This window comes from Periophthalmus magnuspinnatus, chromosome 5 (genome assembly GCF_009829125.3).
Source record: "Periophthalmus magnuspinnatus isolate fPerMag1 chromosome 5, fPerMag1.2.pri, whole genome shotgun sequence".
NCBI classification, from domain to species: Eukaryota; Metazoa; Chordata; class Actinopteri; order Gobiiformes; family Gobiidae; genus Periophthalmus; species Periophthalmus magnuspinnatus.
This window is the reverse complement of record NC_047130.1, coordinates 32,228,929-32,251,775: the sequence shown is the minus strand read 5'-3', so window position 1 is coordinate 32,251,775 and position 22,847 is coordinate 32,228,929. Positions and strand designations below refer to the sequence as shown.

The 22,847-nt window shown below is 38.3% G+C and overlaps 1 protein-coding gene across 2 annotated transcripts in view; it reads left to right on the top strand.

The window, feature by feature from the left end:
* igsf21a (immunoglobin superfamily, member 21a) overlaps positions 1 to 22,847 on the top strand; it is a 180,831-nt gene that overhangs the window by 150,527 nt on the left and 7,457 nt on the right. Inside the window, exons 6-8 of one of the 2 annotated variants that reach the window (XM_033967366.2) lie at positions 8,849 to 9,329; positions 18,461 to 18,546; positions 20,811 to 21,003. In XM_033967366.2, the coding sequence (XP_033823257.1) occupies positions 8,849 to 9,329; positions 18,461 to 18,546; positions 20,811 to 21,003 (760 nt within the window). Of the gene's footprint in view, positions 1 to 8,848; positions 9,330 to 18,460; positions 18,553 to 20,810; positions 21,004 to 22,847 lie in introns of both variants that reach the window. The other variant, XM_033967364.2, reaches the window with a different exon arrangement.

Genomic DNA, 22,847 nt, shown 5'->3' with positions numbered 1-22,847 from the left:
AGTGAGAGGGGGTATGCTGTGTTCTGGACTAGAGTCAAACCTTGGCCTGATTTCTAAGATTACACTTGTCTGCACTGAGACTGCCATTTGACTGAGATTAAACTCAAAACTGATGTTGAATTGATGATTAATCCATTATTAATCATTCATCTCAGCATTGCGAAGTTGGAAACTGAAAGCAAAGCAGCTCTCACGAAGTAAACAATGCCATTTAAATTTCTAAAAATACCATCACTGGCATTAGCATGCTAATTAGGTCAGATGTCTGCTATACACCAGGGAGCATCCTCACCCCATGTCTCGCCATTAAAACTCACTTAAACATCTCCACGCTGATTAGCCATTACTTAATGCATCTGAAAACTGCTCTAATAATAGTTCATGTCTTAAAGGTCTGTGCTTAGCTCAAATGCTCAGATTAAATTCGGCAATGTTGCAAGTCACATTACTGTACTCCGGGGAACACTAACCAGAGGAATCAGCTCATTTGATAAAGCTCTGTGACAGTTATTTGGTCAGACATCTCCTATAAGTAGTCTTGAAAATAGATTTTTCTATAGTAAATGGTAAACAAAACTATGCGTGCAATATTAATGTTATATCTATTTATCCATAGGGTAAAAGAGCATAGTTTTCTAAATTATTCACTCTGTCCTAAAAGGTCAGCTTTCTGCATTTACAGTGTTGGTGTTTTACATTTTACACTGAGTGTACCCTCTGTGTGTCCTCCAATGATTCCCATGTCCATTTCCAAAGGGCAGGGGTCAGCACATTGATATGTATGTAAATGAACAACATTTTACGGTACTTTGCTATTCAGTGTTGGAGCTTTTACGGGAGCTTTTAGGATTTTTGGAAACATGGACTGTATTATCAACCCTTAATCTTACCTGAGTCTGTAATGTAGTATTTATTTCTTTTCAGAACCTCACATTGAAGGTTATCACTTACATGTACATGTACTACATCACTTTTACTGTAATGTGTAATAGTTATAGTGTAATATTACACTATGTTGTGCTTACAATGCAGACATGTGGATGTGATACATGTGGATGTGGTACACAAGTGTCTGCTGCATATTCTCTTCTATCTTGCACACATTAGCTTAGATGGATGCACTTTGAGTTTGTTCGCTCCTGGTTTGTTCCCAGTGGGCCATTAATCATTGTCCACGGGTGCATGGTAATTGACTCCGGACCCTGACAACACCTATCTCCCACAATTATGAGTCCAGCAAGAGGTGAATGCAAGGTGAAAGCCATTTTAATCTCCCTGCAAGTACTTCCTGTTATTCTTCAAGTCTAATTTGAAAACAAAAATTTGATTTATTACAATTCAAACAAAAAAAAACAAAAAAATCTAAAAGCTTGATGAAAAGATGACAAGTCAAAAAGTGAATCTAGATTTTGAAGTACACTTTGAATTGCATTACATTTCACTGAAATATTTTATAGTTTAATATAATTAAATTATTGAATAAACCAGCTTATTCCAATTTTACAATTTATATATGGTTATCATATTCCATTAGGAGATACAGTGAACTGTACAGTGAGTATATTTAGGCTGGCAGTGGTGATAATGAACAGTTACAAAACATGAATGTCAAAATTGAAAGGGTAAAAATTTGCCCTTACTTTATTTCCATAAATTAAGGTCATATTTATAATTACATTTCCATAAGCTTTAAGTTTGACTATTTCTGTCCTGCTTTTTGCATATATTAGCAGTCTTATGAATATAATATGATTGAATATAATATGGATGTCCATATTATACATACAGTTTAGTACAGCAAGAGTCAATTCCAAAAATAGAAAAATATGTTTTTTATCAAATTAACTTTAATTCATCTGATAAAATTAGGTGTAATTTTTAATTTAACTTCTGACGTAGTACCAAGTTTTCCAGTCTTTCAGAGACTAAACATTGCACCACAAAATGCAAATGTGATAAAGCAAAGAAGGTTTTTCGGGGACAAGAGAATCATAAAAATGTGACAGTGAAAAAGTGTGAGTGCATCCATCTTTGTGCTGCTATTCAAACGTGCTAAGTCATTGTGTGAAAGGCACAGGCTGTACTCTGGTGGACAGGCCCGTTTTAGGCCCTCCTCACAGCTTCAGAGCACATAGTCTGTTTGAGTGAGAAGACGCTGTGTCGGCATCGCTCATGCAAAGCGTGGAGTTAAACCCAGTCAGCATGACGCGACCCCAGTGAGGAGGCAACACATCAGAGCTGCCAAATTACATGGGCTCCACAGGGAGGCTACAGCTCTGTGTCAGACACCGTGAACGGAGTGTGTATCCAGTAAACATGCACTCACATTCTGACAGGGACTATGGAGAGGGCTGGAAAGTTTACTGGCCTCACATTTGTGTTATTATCACACATTGATCCCACATAAATGCACTACGTTTCCTATTTCAATTTAATTATTTTAGGTTGATCCAAAGCTTTTAATTTATATTTTAAGAGGATCTATGTAAATATTTGTGTCCATTAAACATAAAGTAGCGTATGCAATATGAAAATGGTGATATAGTAGCCTATTTATGTAAAGGCAACATTTCATTGTTTTTTTAAGATAGAAAAATCCCAAATTACATTCCCTTTCTGTCCTGACTTGAATCTTTCCCATAACTCAAGATGAGGGATTGGTCAAATTCATAAGACAAATCTATGTAACTATTTCCATGAGGTCATAATAAAGAGTATACCACACCCTGTTGAGTGATGTTCACCTTACACCACTGCGTCCAGGATTGTATTTAAAGTTCTTGCTTGGATGTCAGCGTCATTAGTTGTCTTCTGAACTTTTGGGTGGTCGTGGCCCTTATTATGAACAGTGTGAGTATTTGAGTGGATGCTCTAGCTCAGTAATGTGCCTGTACTTCAAACAGCCCTGTACTCTCTGATGAAACTCATTTAGACCTGGCCGGTGCTGCTCCGGGGCCTGCTGCAAAATGAGCTGTTGTCGGCTCTATCTCCACCGTCATAACATTGTGCGGCTGCTTTCAGGAGTCTCTTACTATTACCACAAAAACTGGCCTGATTTATCGAGATAGGAGCAGCTAAATATGAGAACTTTTTACAACCATACACCACAATTGAGAAATAATCGTGAGGTCAAAAGTTTATGATTGCTTTTACTTTATATTTGATCACCTAGTTTAAGTTAAGAACTCTAATAAAAGGTGGGCATGTAAGTGGAAATGTACTACTAATACTGTAGTATTTCTTTTACTTCTAGTACAGATAATAATAGTGGGGCCCTTGCCAAGAATTGGGCGAGGTAGTAATTCTGCCACTATGCTTCCCTTTTGTGCCCTAAGACATAAGAAAAACACTTTCCAATCTCTTCCAAATGTTAGTGTACAACAAAAACATTGTAGTAGTAATGTTATTGCTTGTGACTCTTTTTCTTGCTGTCCTGGTCACTTCAGTTCTGTATGTCTCTCAAGTATGTGAGTTTGTCTTCAAATGGATCTATACCAGCTGCACACTATGTCACTGTTACGAAGGCTTTACCTCAAACTGCTTCCCTGCTTTCAATATTAGTTTAGTGTTGTTTTTTTTCCTTCTTCTTCTATCAGATAATATAGGTAAGAGAAGATGTATCTCCTTGACAAAATCCTGTCTTACCTATATAGTCTGATTCATTTTACTAAGAAGCCAAGATGAATCATCAATCTGTTCTAATGACAGCAATAACTTCCATAGTGGATTATAAATTGGCATAAAAGTTTTTAAATGTCTAGGTTTGATAGAGTGGTGCACCGATGTGAGCAGACAGTGATGTAGTATAGAGTCACCCAAATATCAAACATTTGGAAATCTGAATAATCAAGTTGTTTTTGGAAATGAATTAAATGTCAAAGACAGCTGGCTTAGTGTTCATAAGTAGAATAGTTAATAATGTCTGCAATTAGATTTGAAACTAAAAGTAGTAGGTTAAATTGTGTTACTCTCAAACTGTGCATATTAATGTGTCAATCACCGCTAATGTAGTATTAAGTAAGTTGCTGTGAAAATGTACCAGTGCATAGTGAAAATTCTTCTTTTTGGCTTTTTTTTTGCTAATAATTACAATATGACATAGGGGTCACCATGTTAGATTGTGTGGAATTTAAGCCTGTTTCTCTGTTGTAATTAGTAGTGTTATATAAATGATTGAGTTAATTAAAGGTATGTCATGTGTTGTGGAGGAGTACACGTGGAGAAGGCTTTAGACATAAAATAGAACTGGAAAGAATGACAATACGTGTGGTGTGAAGATCCATACAGTGATGGACTACAAGCTATACTACTATATGCATTTTTATTGCACTAAAATGTCTGTGTAATCCCTTAGTCATCCAGGTGTTATCCATAGTAAAATAAAAATTCTAATCTGTCTTTTTGTCCAGATTTGAGGAGAGCCCCCACCAGCTTGTCTCCATAGAAATGTTGTACCTTTCCCTATAATGTTCTACAGTATGGCATAAAATGTACATATCTCCACTGAGACTACTGTTACATGGTGCCAGTGCTGCTATCAAATGTCAAATTTACCATATGCCAAAGTATAAGCCGATGATTTGACACATTTTATGCACTATATAATTAGAAACAATAGTGCAATGATTGACCGGCTCTATCAAATCCAAATGTTTATTAGTATCAGCCTATTTTCACTGACAACCAGCATAAAGAAAGTAGTGAATTCAACTCTCCCTGTGTGTTCAAAGTGTCTGATATTACGTTTGGCGGCACCATCTGATGTCATTAAAGCGCGCCTCTGACATGTCAATAATAGCTGCCTAGTGCCACTCATTATAACATCCTCGGAGCACAAGCGAGTACTGATTGAAAAGGGGACAGATAATGATAGTTAATAATAAGAAGGAAAGCTGATTAAGTCGTGGCCGGGGTCTCTCTCTCTCCACGCCTCTCTCCTCTGGCTCACTCTGCCTCCTCTCACCGTCGCGTACCCATTGAATCATTCTGTCACCAGGAAAATTACTGCCTTGTCCCTTTGACACAGCCGTGATTAATTGCGGCAACATAAAGGTGTATATGGACCAATGCAAGATTGTTAGAATTTCACAATGGTTGGGGATTTATAACATGGAGCATTTGGGGGTGGCTGTGCAGTGTAGATTGAAGCAGGTTGATTTTATATTCAAAAAGAAATATGCAAAAGTGGTTCTGGAGATATTCAAAGCTTAATTTCACCACGGCAACTATTGTGTTCGGGTTTTAGCTCAGAATTATACTCTTTTTGGAGGAGCTAATTTATTTCCAAATGATTCTGTCTGGTCTCATTGTCTTCCTCTATCAAACTATGAAGTATGTGGGGATTTATTACTCCAGCTCAATTGATAATCACTTTAGTCTATGCAGTGGCACACTTTTGAAAAGACCAAACAAAGTCAATACCGACATATTATGTTGCAACTGAGTGCTCTGGACAAGTCATCAGGATGAAATTGATACTGTTGGCTCTAACCTTTGCTGTGGAGCTTATTGATAACTAGAACAGACTATTGGCACTATGGACAGAAAGGAACTCAACCTATGGACAGAAAGGAACTCAACTTAAAGGGCACTATGTAAGTTTTCTGGTGGAGGGTTTGATGTTGTTTTTCTTGGAATATTCCCTAAAATGACATAAAACATTTACATAAAAATCTCCATAGAAGCCAGTAAATTGTTCTAGCGAGTATGTTTTATCAATTGGCAATAAAAATGTCTGTAACTGAATAAAACAGATAAGCTACAACATTCCAGGCAAAGCAGTTTTCATGACACAAACAGAAAGTTAAGAGCAAAAACTATTACAACAGCTTCTTCTGTACATGTTAGGCAATACCATGGAGATTAATGTCTTAAATAAACATACATTTGTCTCTTCATTAAATAAATACACATTTGCCTCTCCTTCAAAGTTTCATTTGACATTGTGCTCTGCAGGTTCTTTTTAAACTGCCAATGAAAACACACAATTTTATGCATATTGAGTTATTCTGTGGGCTTATGTTGTTTACAATGGCCATCAACAACTCTCTGTGATTCATTTTTAGTTACTGTGTTATTATTATTTGCGCACACTTCAAACGCTTAGTTGAAGTGTGCAAAATGTTGTAGGCTGAAACCAATTATAATATACTGTGAACACAACAGATAATTATCTTTCTACAATTATATGGCAGATGTTGATCATACCTAAAAATGTATTCTTCATAACGTTAGCATTTAACTTGAATTGAGGTTATTGTTGTGTAATGGAATCATAACTATTAAACGGAAAACTCACTTATGGAACGTAATTTTTTGTCACAATTCCAACTTATCAACTAGCCTGCCTGTAGATGTTTACCAAACCAATCACAGGGGCTTACAGAGTTTATTTCACACTGCAGTGCTAACGTGCCAGCCCAGATGTTTTTGTGTATCCACACCATTTTGTCCGACAACAGCATCAGAACAGGTGCATGAGAGCCTCTAATCCTGCTGCCTGCCCGCGTCCACCTGCTGAGATAATTAATGAGCTGTTTTAATACGTCTTCTCTTAGCTACCAGCCGACGCAATAGGGTCAGCGTGGAGCGAGCATGTTGATTTTACTTCCTATTTTGTTTGTGAACTTTAAGCTGAGAGTCTGTGGATCACATGAGGTAAAGCTGCAAAAACCTTGGGGACTATTGGACTATTTGTGAATGGAGCCCAGTGAGTGTATTGATGATTGCATGATTTAACGAGGAGTAGTCTCTTTACAAAAATGTGATTCATGCATTCATAGGGTTCATGTGTAAGACAGCAGTGCAGATTGCTTAAAGGTCCCATATTACACTATTTTCTGATCTATGTTATAATGTTGTTTCCTCATCACAAACAGACCTGGAGTTGTGTTTTGCTTCATTCAGACATATATTACACACAAATCCTGCATGTTTTGGCTAATTTCTTTTCTCAACTCTCACTCTGTCCCACCTTGTGATGTCATCATGTGGTAATACAGGAAGTGCTTCACTGTGTCTTTAAACTCCATACACCTTCACTAGAATCATTTGGATTATTTCAGCCCTTTTGAGCTTTGCAGATGTAGACAGACTAATAATAAAGTCTTACTCAAACATATGTGAATGAAACAAAACACAACTCCAGGTCTATTTTTGAGGAGGTAACATTATAACATAATCTTCCCATGAGACTGTCCATAACTGAAGCAGATTTTTCCCCCATTGTGAGAATTGTAATTTGGCATTTTTGAAACATTAACTTGCATTCAGATCTTGTAAATAATTACTGACCTTGTAATGTTGGGTGATCTTTTATGTTATCATATATACATCTTAGATATAAAATTCTGATACATACAACTTTATGTAGGTTTAAAGGTGGTCTGCATAACGTTTTGTTTTACTTCAATTTCCTTCATTCGGACACACAGGCGGGCACAGTTATTGGTCAAATCTGTTAAGGGGCACCTCCACTGACAGTAAGAATGCATGTTTTTGATCAATAAAGATGCCTATCATTGAGTAAATGTAATGACGTTAAGCCTTATGCCATGCTGTGAAACATTCCAAGTTATACAGTTCCCCAGTAAGCTTCATCTATTAACCTTGAGGACTTAAAAGTTGCTTGGATTTGACCAAACTAGAGACGTGACTGTAAGTGATGGAGAGAAGGATGAGGCATTTCTTTGTTATACTATGCAGAGCAGGTAGACGACAGGTAGAGGGGGCCACAGAGCAACAACATGACATGAAGAGTCAGCAGTCAGTCAGGGTCAGTGTGTAAAACAAAAACCTGCTGAACGCCTTTGAGCAAGGGCATTCACACTCCTGGAGTCAGACCAGCCCATTCTGAATGTGGCCATTACAGCTTTTTGACTATAAATACTCTGTGTATTACAACCAGCAGCTAAGGGTAATGTAGCATCTGTCCTAGCGAATATTTAGCTATTTACAGTGTCCTTCAGGGCTCATAACAACTGCATTGTAAGCAAGTTTTCTGTTTTAACCTCATTCCCCAAAACACGTGTAAATGTATTTCACCATTTCATTGTTCCCCTGTTTTATTATTAGTTAAAAGTTGTATTTATATTGTATTTATTGTTTACAAAAATGACGCCAGTATGAATATATTTGAAACTGTAATTGTTTCTATAATGCCATGTATCAGAACTTATATCATTATATCATGGCATTATATCAATTATATCAGGTCTCGTTGGTTTAATGAAGACGTCTGTGCATTCAATGTAACACCTTAAAGCTACAAGTAGAAATCACACATTTCTATTCACAGGATTATGCAGTACACATTTTAATAGACCCATGCAGCAGTACGAAAACCATTTAGTATCCTGGGAAACCTTTCAGCACTAGTGTTTACTGAATACATTATACCAATAAGCCCCAATACAGTACATGTGGTATACAGCAGTGGCTCTCAAACTTTCCACACCAAGTACAACCTAAGAAAATATCTGGCCTTCTGAGTACCACCAGATGTACATCAGGTCTAAAACAAGACCGCACACCTGCTGTAGTAGTTCTAAACAAGGACTAACCCAAAAGAGGACTGAAATATGGATTTGATTGCCTCAAAATCACGTAAATGTAGGACCTGCAAAGAACTCTGTATCCCACCTGAAGGAGCATGTACCACAGTTTGAGAACCACTGGTATAGGGGATATTAAAGCACATATCTTCTCTTTAGTGTAGTTCTAACTATCGCTGGACTATTGTACAATAAAAAATCTTTCAGACAGATACACAACAACAGGCTACTTCACTGCACGGTAGTCATCATTTTAAGCAACTTTCATGAATTTCCAAAATATTCCTCTCTTTCAGGTGTACTTCAAACGGGACGGTGAGCTCATAGAGGTCATCTCGTACACTATGCCCACTGCCAGTGAAGCAGGCACTGGCTCTGCCAACTTCAGAGGGGCCCGCCCGCTGATCAGCCGGGACCTGGATGAGACCAAACTGCAGCGCTCTCTCTCTCTGCTGGACCCTGAAGGCCGTTTGTCTCGCCTGCACACAGAGAGCCCCCAGCACTACCACAGCCAGGGCCAGCAAGCGTCTGAGCCCAGCCCCGCTACAGAGGTCATCCCAGAGACTGTGGTGAGCCGCGAGTTCCCCCGCTGGGTCCACAGTACTGACCCTCTGTATTACTTCAGCCACACCCACGTCCCCCAGAGCGATGGGTCAGTGGTGGTGCAGGCTCGCCTCACCTGGACCCTCAACCCCCAACTGGACAACGATGCCCTGTTCAGCTGTGAGGTCAAGCACCCAGCACTCTCCATGCCCATGCAGACTGAGGTCACGCTAGGTGAGTCCTGATGGTTTTGAATGCTGTAATTAGCGTGTCGCATGCAAAGTGATAGACTGACCAAAGGTGATGGGGAGAATGGGAAGCACTCAAGCCAGAGCTTGAGTTTTCCCTGTAGAACTATTGGCATTCATGTTGTTGCATTATACGTGGGCAAGACACTATCCACCTTTTCATTAGCAAGGTCCACAACAAGTCTTTGTGAATGCAGAAGTGAGTGAGATGGCTAAGTGACAGAGGATCGGTGGGGTCAAAAGAACCGTGACCAGCATTGTAGAGAGACTTCCTTGTTTAATAGGGTTGCTTGAAAACATTGAGCAGTAATGATTGACCCGAATGCTCTGGAAATGTAGATGTGGCGTGGTCCTGCTATCCAACCAACTTTCTCATGGTTTTAAAATCAGATCCCTAAGCTTTAACATACAGAAAATATTGTCAAAACACCTGTAGGTAACCATGCTTTCATTTGTCTGTCCCAGTTTACCTGTTGGGTAAAACAATCACTGTTTAGGATGAAGTGTTTTGCCCAAGAACACAAAAATACTTTTATCCTCTGAAAATCTCCAATATTCACAAACTGTCTAATAGATTAAAATTATCTTCAGTTTTTATTACCAAACTCACACATAATCTAAAGTCTTCTTTGGCAAATGTTCCCTTAACAACACAGATTTTCATTAGATCCTGCTTAATTGTGTTACAGCTGAGCAGATTGCAAGTTAAGCAGCAATTGAAAAACTTGCAGTGAGTGACAGGGCAATCGAGCTGTCTGTCTGTCGGCAGATTGAGCTAACTTACTGCGCCTATTGAAAAAGTCAACCTGAATTAGCAAAGTTAAATGAAAATGTAGACACTCTGACCGGAGCAGATGACCCTTACATATTCTCACAGCACTGAAGCTCTTTCATACACCGCGCTTAGTCTCTCAAAGCAAAAGTAATCTATAAAAATTTCCTCACGTCAAAACTTGTAGAATTTATACTTCTACCAAATATCAAAGTGGAAGATTTGGCAATGAGAAAAGTTGCACTTTGAAGGTTCTCTAAGGCTAAAGGTTGCATAAATCTTTGATGGCATGAGAGACGTGCACTGTTTTCAGATTTTTATCTAAAAACAAAGTTGCAACTTCCTCTTTCAAAGCAAAAGATTGACCCATGTAAGCCCCTGAATAATAACATTATAAACACAGACATTATCTTTGGTTTGAGGAATAAGTGCTGTAAATAATAGACAATGCAGACAGTCTATTGTCGAGCTTTGGTGTGTGCAACAGTACGATACATGAGTGCTTATCAAGTCCAGTCTGAAACGTGGGGATAAACACAAGGTAAAGAGCTGTAGTAAATAAAGCAAGGAACATTGTCATACAAAAGGAGTCGACAGCTATTAATAACACCTGTTTAGTTGGATCTTTATACACAGCTTGCTTTTAAAGAAAAATGACAAGAAATTAAGTGAAGAAAAGAAAATAGTTTATGTTTGAATCTGTTTGCCTGTTGTCTCATTACAATGCTTCCACATGCCATGCAGTCTGTTATGCTGGCAGTTTAGGCAAAAGTTACACACAGCCATCTTGATTTATTAGAACTTGGGACAGTCACGAATGTTTTGATTACTGTTGGCTTTTGCATTTGACTTTGTCAAATGCAAAAGCCAGCCTTTGTCTCTTCCTAAAAATATCATGATATCGTCATAATAAGCACACTGATTTAGCATAGAATTTATATCAGCTGGCTGTTAAAAAAAGTCATTGTTATTGAAAGAAAGGCCTAATGCCAGCTTTTGCTTGCCACTATCACTGAAAATGACTACACTAAAACTGTATATAATGCTCCTCCCTACATTTTAAACACACTATAATTAAGTCTGCAGCTGCACCACTGTCAATGGAGCCTAATAGCATGCTTTTGAAATCAGTTGTCACGTTGTGCTTTGTGGGTTTTTTAAATGATGGTTTGGAGTTACACAATAAACGTCCCTTTACACACTGTAAATGTCAGTGCCTTATACAAAGTGCAGAGAAATACCAGCAGTAACACACAAAATGGAGACAGCCGTGTCACTCCAAGGTGCAATGGCATGAGCTGCCTTGTGGTGTCAAAGCATTGCATCAAGCATTTGAACAGCTTTTCACCTCTCCAATGTTGACGATAAAACAAATGACACGTCTGTGAAATTCCTTCAAAATGTCAGAGGTGCTAATATTTTGACAAGGCTTTAACCGTGTGTTTGTTTTGAAGTAGCGCATTTATTGCTGCCTTTGTTCTTGAAAAGGTAGAAAGACCACTAAGCAACCTTTTTCCTACTGATGATGAAAAAAATAAATAAATAAAAAATACTAGTACTAATTTGAGCACTAGGAGACAAAACGTTTAACATCTGGTTAGAGAAATAGTGTATTCATCTTGATTTGTTACAAGGGAAGGGTCTATTGAATGAATAAATAAAATAGAATAACATGGCATGATGTTATGAATGCATTAGATGTTCCTGTTTTTCATCATGGAGTTTCCATTCAGTAATTCCTAGGATACTTACACATCAACCAAATGGTAACAGATTAAACAAATTGGCAGATTTGGCCCATATTTTTGATTTTGCCACAATGTTTTCAAATGTTGTGCAAATGCTATTACCACATACAAATACATTATTAAAACAAATTCATGTGGTACCAATATTTCCTTTGTTCTCCTGACTATGTGTATTATTTATATGGAGGGCTGTATATGCTTAAATCTACATATGTTTTCTTTTAAGCAATTGGTAGTAAGTTTAGCTTGGAATCAATAAAGATGTAATTATAGCTTCCAGTTCTCTCTCTGTACAGTTGGATCTATCAGGTGTATTTGTCCAGGAAATGAAAAGGAGGTCTCCATAACCTCCATATGTAATAAATCTTTCAGAGATTTAATATTACCACATGAGATGGAGCGACAGTCTGACAATCGACCACTGTTGTATTACACCTGATGAATATGCATGAGTGTCTGTGTGCTGCCCATACTAATGTCCAGAGCGCTGGTGCTAAGCTAAAAAAAGATCACCTCTATGAGACCAGGGACTCCGCCTTCTATGCTATGCTACACTGTATGTTCAATTTATGAGCATCTTAATACTTAAAGAGAGCAGTTTATGCTTGATGTACACAACTTCATCACTTACTATTATGGGATGTTTCAAAAAAAAAAAAATTGAATAATCATCTATACATGTCATGCAGTTTTCAGGCAATTCTACTTAATAGGGGAGATGCATTGAAACATTCTTTTTTAAGCAAATTCATGGAATAAATTAGTGTGTCTGAAAAAAGGGCATCTTGCAGAAAGCATTTGTCAAATAAATATACAGTTCCAGAATGCTTTAAATGCAAATGTTTAGTAAGTAGGGTTAGTGTTAGGGAAAAAAGAGATAAATGTATCAATATCTATAATGTTATCTGCTATTCCATGTCAATGCCTGATCTTGTCACAACTCAGCTAAGCAAGGCCATGCTTGAGTAGTACTTGGATGGAAGTCGTCGTGTCCTTAGGCAAGACACTTCACCCACATTGTTAATGGTGGAATAATGACTAGGATGACTGGGGAAGGACATCTCTTGTATTTGTAATTAGAAACATTATGAATAATTTATGGTATTTTGTTGTGTTAATCTTTATCAGAATTGTAATATTTCATTTCACTACCAATGTTAAAGATTTCCCGTTTATATGAAACCAGTTTAGTGTATTTTCTATGTGATGGACACTATACAGCTGCAGTGAGCCAGTTTTACATCTCCAATATGTTCCTTTGCCAAAGCATGATCATCAAATACCAGGTGCTCTGGAAGCCCAGTTTGTAGACTGGAGCGTGGACCTATAAATGTCACAGCATGGTACCTGCCTGTTCATCCAATGTAAACAGCTTCATTATGCCAACATAGTTTGGAAGGCCCAGAGACATAGCAGTGCTCTGGTATTCTGTTCTGTCTTTCCTGGAGATCACTAAGTCTTGCATGTTGATTCAGATCCTGGAGGACATGCTATACATGATATGCAGTGTTGGCTTCATGACAGTAGCCTACTCCAGCAGTGGGGTTGGCCCTTTTTAAACATCCTTGTAAGGCTCCGCTGCTCTCCTCCTGTAACAAAGCCAGTCACGCAGCTAATGCGACAGGTTCCTCTAACTGGCCGAGTGTGCTGTGCATCTGGGCAGACCTGTTGATCTGTTGGCTCGTGTGGCGAGCACACCTGATGCACTGCGAGGCACTGGGTTACACTTGTACATGCACTATTCATGAGGAGAACAGTGCCTCCAGAATTAAGTGTTTGTGGCCAAATAAACACAGCAGGTAAAATCAGCACTTCATGTTTGCAAGTAACACAGTTACTGTTTCAGACTACATTATTAGTTAATGAAATGACATTAAATAAAATTACTAATATTCCCAGGAAGGAGCAAGTTTTCATCTGTATGAGATGTTTACTCAGATGTGCAGTGTAGACTATAATATAGCAAACCATGTAAACTAAACCCATAATACATTTTACATAGAATTTCCTGAATAAATAATCCATCCATCCCTCCATTTTCTTCCACTTATCCGAGGCAGTTCGCAGGGGCAGCAGTCTAAAGAGGGACTCCCAGACTCTACACCCTAGACACTTCCTCCAACTTTGCAGTCATTATGTTGTAATTTGGTTGTACTTTATAGCTCAGTAATTGGTTGGTAACAAGATAGAAATAGGTGGCAAGTAAAAATGTAATTTTGCCTATTTCATGGTATATACGCAACAGGACACATCTGAATCCTTTTTTTAATTCACAGTAATAGCCCAACCATATCCTAACCTTGACCAGTGAGAAGGCTGTAAAATACCAGCTAATTCCCTTAATTTTACTGGTAATATAATGTACACTATTGCTAAATGAGTTTATCCCAGGTGCATACTTCCATCCTTGTAGTGACCCGAAATACCAAAATACCAATCTTCCTTGCATATGACGTTACAGTAGTATAAATGCCAGACCAACATTAGCTCACTTGGTAGTGTTTGTTCACTAATCTGAAGTTTGGCGGTATGATTTCAGTTCCCACAGATGAATCCTCTTGTTGTGTCCTAGGGCAAAAGATTTAACCCACCTCGCCCCCAGTGACTGTGTACATTTGTGTATGAATATGTGTGTGAATGTGTGTGAATGTGTGTGAATGTGTGTGAATGTGTGTGAATGTGTGTGAATGTGTGTGAATGGGGGAGTGGTTCTTTGGTATAAAGTGCTATATAAAGATGTGACCATTTACCACTACCAACAGCCTTATATTTGGGTCTTCACCATGGTCACAGCCTATGTCACGTTGGCCACTGCTTGTGGCCTGGTGAACAGTACTGACGTAGGTCGCCAACTGTCAGTGTTGGAGCAGTTCCCAGTATCAGCCGTCATCTTCTCCAGCCATATGTCCTGCTAGCATTATGAGGCACCACGGCACCAGCATTAAAAATACCCCTCGCTAACGTGGGGGTGGTGTGCAGCTTCATACTTCCTTGCCAGTACTAGCCTGTGAAAAGACATCCATTCACCAGCAGGAGATGGACTATTTAGCTATGCAGTCTAAAGCGCTCAAATTATGCTGGGCTCATATGTCCAGCCTATATAAAGATTTTCTAATTGACTTCATTTAGACCCAGATTTAAATTCAAATGTACACTTCTTTTAAGGTTTTTTATGGTCAGTTACTTGTGGCTGTTTACTGTTTGTAATAGATATTTGGGGCTTTATCATGTAAAAGTTTCTATTTGTATGTCGAGGCTATCTTTCACCCCCTGTTGGCAGAAGTGGGGAATGGAGCATGGTGAAATACAGCATGACAGAAAAATAAAATGGCTCCAGTGAAGGCAAAGTACTGATAGATCAGGATAGGTTCAGGGAAGTTTTGTGGACATTATAAATGTGCATAGCAGTTGGTATCAAGTGCCTGGTGGAAGAGTGTTGAAACAGCATTTTAGCTCTTAAGAGGCTGCATAAATGATTACTCAAACATGCATGAATGAAACAAAATGATCCTGGGATGTTTTTAAAATGTAATCAATATGATAATGTGGACATGCAGTATATGGTTTTAGCACTGTGAAATAGTAATTGGTAGTGAGACTGCAACTATTATTTTAGTAGTCAGTAATTACTTATTTTGATTAGTCAAACAGCCAAACAATGATTGCTTAATTGTTGCATACATTCATAACCAACACATGGTCGGCTCTGGACATAGGCAAACCAAGCGGTCGCTTAAGGTGTGATCTGGTGGAGAAGGTGCCAAATTGCAGTCATAAAAATGTTTTAAATGAATACATTGCAATACAATTGTTCCACATGCTTTAATCTCCTCAATGATATTTTTTTTCTCTCAAAAAGCATTCAAAAATAAATAAGATGAGAGAAATCTTGTTCAAGCTGGACTAGTGGATCTGTGATCTTGTGTGCACAATGACATATATATTGCATCTGAATCAGCCTAATCAAAATAATAAAATAATGTTCTACATCCCAAAAGTCTTTACTTTGTGTCAATCCGCCTCTTATTCTCAGAATCACAGGCTGATGAACTAATAGTCCTACGTCTGTAGAGTCAGTGCTGTGAAAACCACGACAAAGCACGATACATTTTTCTCCACATTTCAGTTGAATTCGTATAAAAGTCACATAACCATGAGGGCAGGAGGCTGGAGTTTGAAAGTTGTAGACTGGACTGTGACTGTTATGTGGAGCGTGCACAGCCCTGTGTGAGGCTGCAGCTCACAGGCAGCTGTTCTCAGTGCTCTGGAGAGCAGGGGTGGAGCACAGGGAGGCAGCAGAGGGCACGGGCTCCACTGGGAACCACTGACATATAAATTGGACATACATGCAATAATGTGTAGAATGTAAAAAATACAGGTTAGCCCAAACAATGTCACAAGTGTTCCTGTAATAACTAATGCCCACCTTTGAATCTTGGACAGAAGTACCCTACAATTGTAATGAATAGACAGAAATGAACTACTGTAAAAACACATTTGATTTGTTGATCTAGTTTGCCTCAGATTACAGGAAATTACTTCTGTTTTGTTCATAAATTTCTTGAGGGGACCCCATTACTTGCTACAAAATAATACAGAATTTGATTTATGATGCCTAATTTGTGAACTAATGCCCAAAGTCTGAGCAAAAATACACAATTTTAGACGATTTATTACTGCGGGTGGGGCAGGGGGCACTGTTAGAAATCTTACCCAGGGTGCCAAAAGAGCTAGAGCCGGCCCCGAACCAATACATGGTTTAAAAACGGCTTCTAGATAGAGGATATTTATGAATAAAGTCTCTTACTGATCTGAATAATATACATTTTTTTATCTTTTTTGACATTTGTATTTATGAAGGCCAGTCTTTTTAGAAGTGAACTAGTCACGATTATACCAATTCATTATTGCAGTCCTAATCACTTGTACACTTGTGCTTCATTTTTGCTCACTACTCAGTATATACGATTTAGAACATTCCATTTCTCATGTTTGCAGGGAGTTAAAATACGTTCTGTTCTGTTATTTACAGGTGTGGAGTGTAACTCTTTATCCATTAGTTGGAGGCCGACTTGTAGTCAATGGTTGCCTGGGAAAAGGCTGTGCTCCATTAGCTGGCGTCGACAGATTGTGGCTGGATTAATAGCTAAAATCGAGCTCATTTGTCTGTTTATTTATTCCCCCTTTACTTTAACCCATCAATGAAAACAAGCACCAAACAGCCATTTGTATTTGTGATTTGTATTGATAGTTTAAACTGAACAAATTCAGGCAGATTTGTCCAGAGTTGGACTCTTGCTACAGCTTATTTATAGGATGTACTAAACTTATCTTGTTGGAAAGTGTCTCACATAGAGAGCCATGCAGAATGGGACATTATTACTATTCTGTATAACTAGATCTAGACCAATGAAATGATAGACATATATGCTAATGTTTATCTGTGAAAACATTCAAGTAAATGTACCTCAATTAGTCAATCACACAGAACATTTGGACTCCTCATTTATAGGGCTGCCAGATTAATCAATTAAACTTAATCACATGATAATGACACAGTAAATCAGAATCACCAAATCACAATCAGAAATTACAATTAGCAGATCAAAGATAATGAATTAATAGTTTCATAGTTTTGCTCTTCATATTTGTTTGCGTTCACTTAATCTTGATTAAAAGTGACACAGAATAACTTTTAACGGTGGCACGTCACGTGCATGATCCCATGGGAATAGAAAGTTTAAACCATACTTCACAATGGTCTACATGGAGATTTGTTTTTTTTTTTTTGTTTTTTTTTTGCCATACTACATTTCCATGGAGAGGAGTTGTAGATGCTAGGCCACTCACAATAAGGACACATGTTTATCTATGTTTTTCAGTTATATATGTGTGTGAGTGAGTGTATGTGTGTGTGTGTGGGGTGTGGGTGTGTGTGTGTGGGGGTGGGGGTGCGTGCGTGTGTGTGTGTGTGTGTGGGTGGGGGTGTGTGTACGTGTGTATGTGCGTGCGTGTGTGTGTGTGTGTGTGTGTGTGTGGGTGGGGGGGTGTGTACGTGTGTATGTGTGTGTGTGTATGTATAATATATTAGTGATTAGATTTTTTTTTTTTCCCTAATTTGTTCAACTTACTGATTTGGTAAAGGGAATAAATTATATTATCCCAAAATCTATTGTAAAGTTTGTTACATGCACCAAGAAGCAGATATTGTCCTCTCTTAACTCCTGCTGCTGGCCTGAGCTCCATTGTTTTAAAGGGTCCACATGAAAGCCATCTGGAGACCTCTGTCCACACCAAGACAAGGGAATTAGCTCTGCAAGTGCCCCTTATCTCAGCAGCTCCACACAGCACCCGGCGCACTCCCATTCTCCTGCAGTAATGACTATCTACCCAATTTACTTTTTTCCTCTCTCCAAGGGGGAATAAATCCAGCACTGGCCGCCGGATAAGGGAACCTGCAGGGGCCATGCCTTTTGCCCCGTGGCCTTAATTGACAGGAAATTGTATTTGTCTCCCTGCTCAGACAAAACAGGTGTTGGCTGAGATGTCCTCGCTACGATCAGCCAGATGACCTTTATGTCTTCTCTCTCTTTTCAGCTGCTCCAAAGGGCCCCAAACTCTTCATGACCCCCACCAGAGCCAAAGTAGGGGACACAGTCAGGATCACTGTACAAGGATTCCAGGTAGGGGTAAGCATGCAAAGAACTAGCACTGTCCACTTGTCCTTTTGATTTATAGTGCATTTATAGCGCATTTTTAAGAACTACACAAAGTTGTATGTCTGATAAGTCCAGAATAATGTCTTTCTGTATTTTTTATACAGAGGGATATAAGTCTGGTCATTACCTCCATCGCGCCTCGAGCCAAATTCAGCCAAATCCCTGACCTTTCAGTCACGCTCATCGGTGACCATGCTCACGTCTTTGTAAACGTATTGAAGTCTTGAGTTCTGGATCCTAGGCAACAAAATTGATTTGAACATTGTTTTCCTCAATTTTTAACTAAGACTTTGAAGACTATGAATTTTACAAGTCAAAATGATCCAATTTCAGTATTTAAGAAAAATATCCAGAGAACATCAATGACAGCCTCTGGATATTTTCTCTTTTTTTTTTTTTTTTTTTTTTTTTTTTTTTTTGTGATTATAAGCTCTTTAAAAAGACAGAGTGCCAGGCCTCATCTCTATGACAGAACTGACATGTGGAGGGCTGACACCTGGAAACTGTCAGGTGAAGAGGAGATGGCTAATCCACAGCATTTAAATGTGTTTATCAAAACATAGTTTTAAGAATTGACTATACAACGCTTTTCACTTCTGTCATTTGAATGTGTGTGGTTGTGGACACATAAGCTTTCACATGGACCACATCAAAATTAGGGCTAAACCAAGATACCAAAAAACCTAAAATCTACAAGATTAGGTTGTTAGTAGAGCAATACAGGTCCTTAGCGCCCCAATAAAAACATACATTTAGTAAAGGCCCACAATGGCATTAGCTGATTCTTTTCTACACTGTGATAAAATTATCTCCCAATGACCTTTGCTGATCCAATTGGAATACTATCATTCTCTTATGTGAAAACACTCCCATGATATGTTTTGATATTTCAAATTATTACACAGCCCTTTAGCCAGGTTTTCAACAAGTCCATTCTAATTAACTGTTTTGAAAGGTCAGACTGTACAATTTATTCCTTTGAGCCAACAAACATGCTCCAGGCTGGCCTATGCTTCTGTACGAGGAAGTGAAGCCATTTGAACTTGAGCAGAAGCCAAACAGTTGCTCCAAATTCATTCCAGTAACAGTAAATCTGCTGCCTTTGAGTCCGGCGAGAGGCTTGTTGACATCTGATAGTCAGTGATCTCAGTGCTTATAAGGCTTTTAAGATTTGGCAAATGTGTTGGGTTCTTCTCTCAGTCTTATACAGCCTAAAGTTTTGGCTAAAGTTAACAGCGTCTTATATTTGGCTCTATATATCAGAATTTATCCTTTTACTTTGAGCCTCTACCTTTCTCTATTGTATTGATTTATTGTCCAGTACAAAGTGTTCATGCTGTTGCGTTCTATACTCCCTTAGGTCAAGGCTTTTGTTATATGCACTACCAGTCAAAAGTTTGGACACACCCTCTTATTCAGTGTTTGTTTGTTTTGTTTTTTTTACATTTTATATACATACGGAAGACATCAAATATGTAAAGTAAGGTATATAGAATTATGTAGCAAAGAACAGATAAATCACACTACTAAATATTTATCTTATAGTTTATATTCAAATCCTCAAAGTATCCACCTGTCAAAAAATATTTGTAGTTTACTGTTTTCTTTACTACATAATTCCATATATCTTGTTTCAAGTAGTGAAAAAACAAAACAATAAAAAAAAAAAAACATGACTGAGACAGTGTGTCCAGCATGGTTTTAGTGACCAAATCAAAGCATCAAATTGAATAAGCAATGAATACAAAATAATGAATAAATGATTTGTGGAGTACTTGAGTAGAAACAGACTGGCTGATTCCCAGTCTCATCGCACAAGGTTCATCTGTATAATGCACTGCGCACACTGCTGAGCATACATTCTCAGGTTTCATTCCAATATACCATGGATTATAGAGAAGGACTGAGAATGGAGGGCTCCAATCCTCAATTTCACAAGAGATTCCCATGTTCCCGTATTATTCCATCACACATCAACCTTTGGAGAGGTAGCGATGGTGGGCTGTACTTTAAATTTTAAAATTGGTGTGAAGGGCGCTCTGGAGCTGAGCGGGCAAACAGTTGTAAAGTGAAGTGTTGATTATTAATGCATGTTGTTAACTTGCAGCTGCATTAAGGGAAAATTGGAGCTTTGCATTATTCATGTCTATCGTTTGCTCTCAATCTCTTGATTGTGGCTCCCAGACTTGCTCTTGACTGTTTTGTCTCCTCTCTCCCTGCTCTGGTAGAATGAGGTGTTCCCGGAGCCCCTCTTCACCTGGACGCGGGTGGGGGGTCGGCTTTTGGACGGCAGCACAGAGAGGGAGGGGAGGGAGCTCATTCTGGAGAGAGTACCAGCCGAACTGAACGGGTCCATGTACCGATGTACGGCACAGAATCCATTGGGCTCCACGGATACGCACACACGCCTCATAGTGTTCGGTAAGACACACACTACACAAGAATATGGGGAAAAAATGATTATATGTTATTGAAACAATAATATTTAAAACTATTCTATGATGCAAAAATCCTTGTGACTGTGCTGTCTGCAGAGCTGTGCTATCAGTGGGGAAAATTACTGTGCATGCTCAGTATTATATCAAAGTCAAACAGTAGTAGAATTTTTTAACTATATAAAACATCTAATGATGAAAAAGTTGCTTGCATCACTACAACATTGAAAAATTCATTACTTTTTCTTTCTTCTTATTATTTTATTTTTATTTGTTTATTTGAACAGGGACAATGCACTTTTTTGTGAATGCACCATTTTCACATGAGGGGAGCAGGGGAGTGTAAAGCCCTAATTTGGAACTTTACTCCACTTGTCTTGTTTTATCAAACTTAGACTATTAAAGGTACTATTAAAGGTAACTTTTTGGAAGTGGCAAATTACCTGCATGTTTCCATGGGAATTAGAAATTTTAAAAACCTTACTTCAGAATATTCTCCATAGATCAGTTTTATACCATACTGTGGAATATTATAGCCAAAAGAACAAGATTGCCATGGAAACAAGTAGGAGGATGCCATCCTCCATGCCACATAAGATGTTTGTGGAGATGCAGGTCCACTCACAGAATGGAGACATGTTTTTCTTGAGTTTTTTCAGTGCAATAAATACAACCAAAACCAACATGCTTTTCTTTTTGTTTTTGATATACACTTATTTACTGTTAAATCATTTCTCAAATCATTTCTCAACATAAATACATTCACATACATGTGTATCTTTTGCTTTTGTGCCTAGTTTTCCTCAATAATTGTTCTCCACCAGGTTGCATATTGAAATGATGTAGATTTATACCACTCTCTCAAGTAGACACAAGAGTGGTAAGAAAAAAACCAGATGCAGTGCAAATAGTTCTAAAAGTCTTTTATTTATTTCTAGCAAAAAGATGCAGATGAATTATTTAAAGGTGCAATGAATATGCAAGAATAATTACACACACTTTGTACATTGATGCATTAAGTGCCGTAAAACAATCAATTATCATACTTCTTTATCTGTAAATACTGTGGCATTTATGTGAGCAATTATCTCTTTGAATCATTCATGCCACTAAGTGTGATTAATAAGATATTGTGTCCCTGTTCCCTATTAGTCTTGACAACACACTCTGAAGCTGCACTTAGTGTGGAGAACATTGTAGTGAATAGGGTTTAGTGAATGTTTGATCAATGGTCCGCTTTCCACTAACACACCGGCAGTGTCATCAAAGTGCCATTATGGAATCAAAGCCAATCCGCTGTGAACACTGCTGCCTTTGTTCAGTGGCCAGACCCAGGTAGGATATGCACTGATATCTGGACATCACGGCGATGGGAAGAGATTTGATGCTAAAATGCTTTAAACAGCAAAAACAGGATTTTGTGAACAAAAATAATAAAAGATACATGTGCATCAATTTAAATCTTTTGGCCTGCAATAAACCCTTCCTTGGCGCTGGGTGATTGGCGAGCACTTCTGTCTCACAGCAAGAAGGTCCCTGGTTTGAGTTTGCATGTTCTGTCCATGTCCGAGTGGGTTACCTCTGTACTCCGTACGTATACTTTATATAAGTCATCTCTGCATGGATGACCATGTGAAATCAATTTGACATTGAGTTGAGGCCCCTTTTTAGAAATTGTAAGGATATTCAGACTGGTAAGCAAACTTAAATCATTAACTCTGAAAAAATGATATATGAGTGTTCTACCTGTTACTGGAGACTGATATTCAATAGATAGTGGAATATGAAAGGGAGTGATTGTCTTCCGTGTGTTGGCCTTGACACAAACTG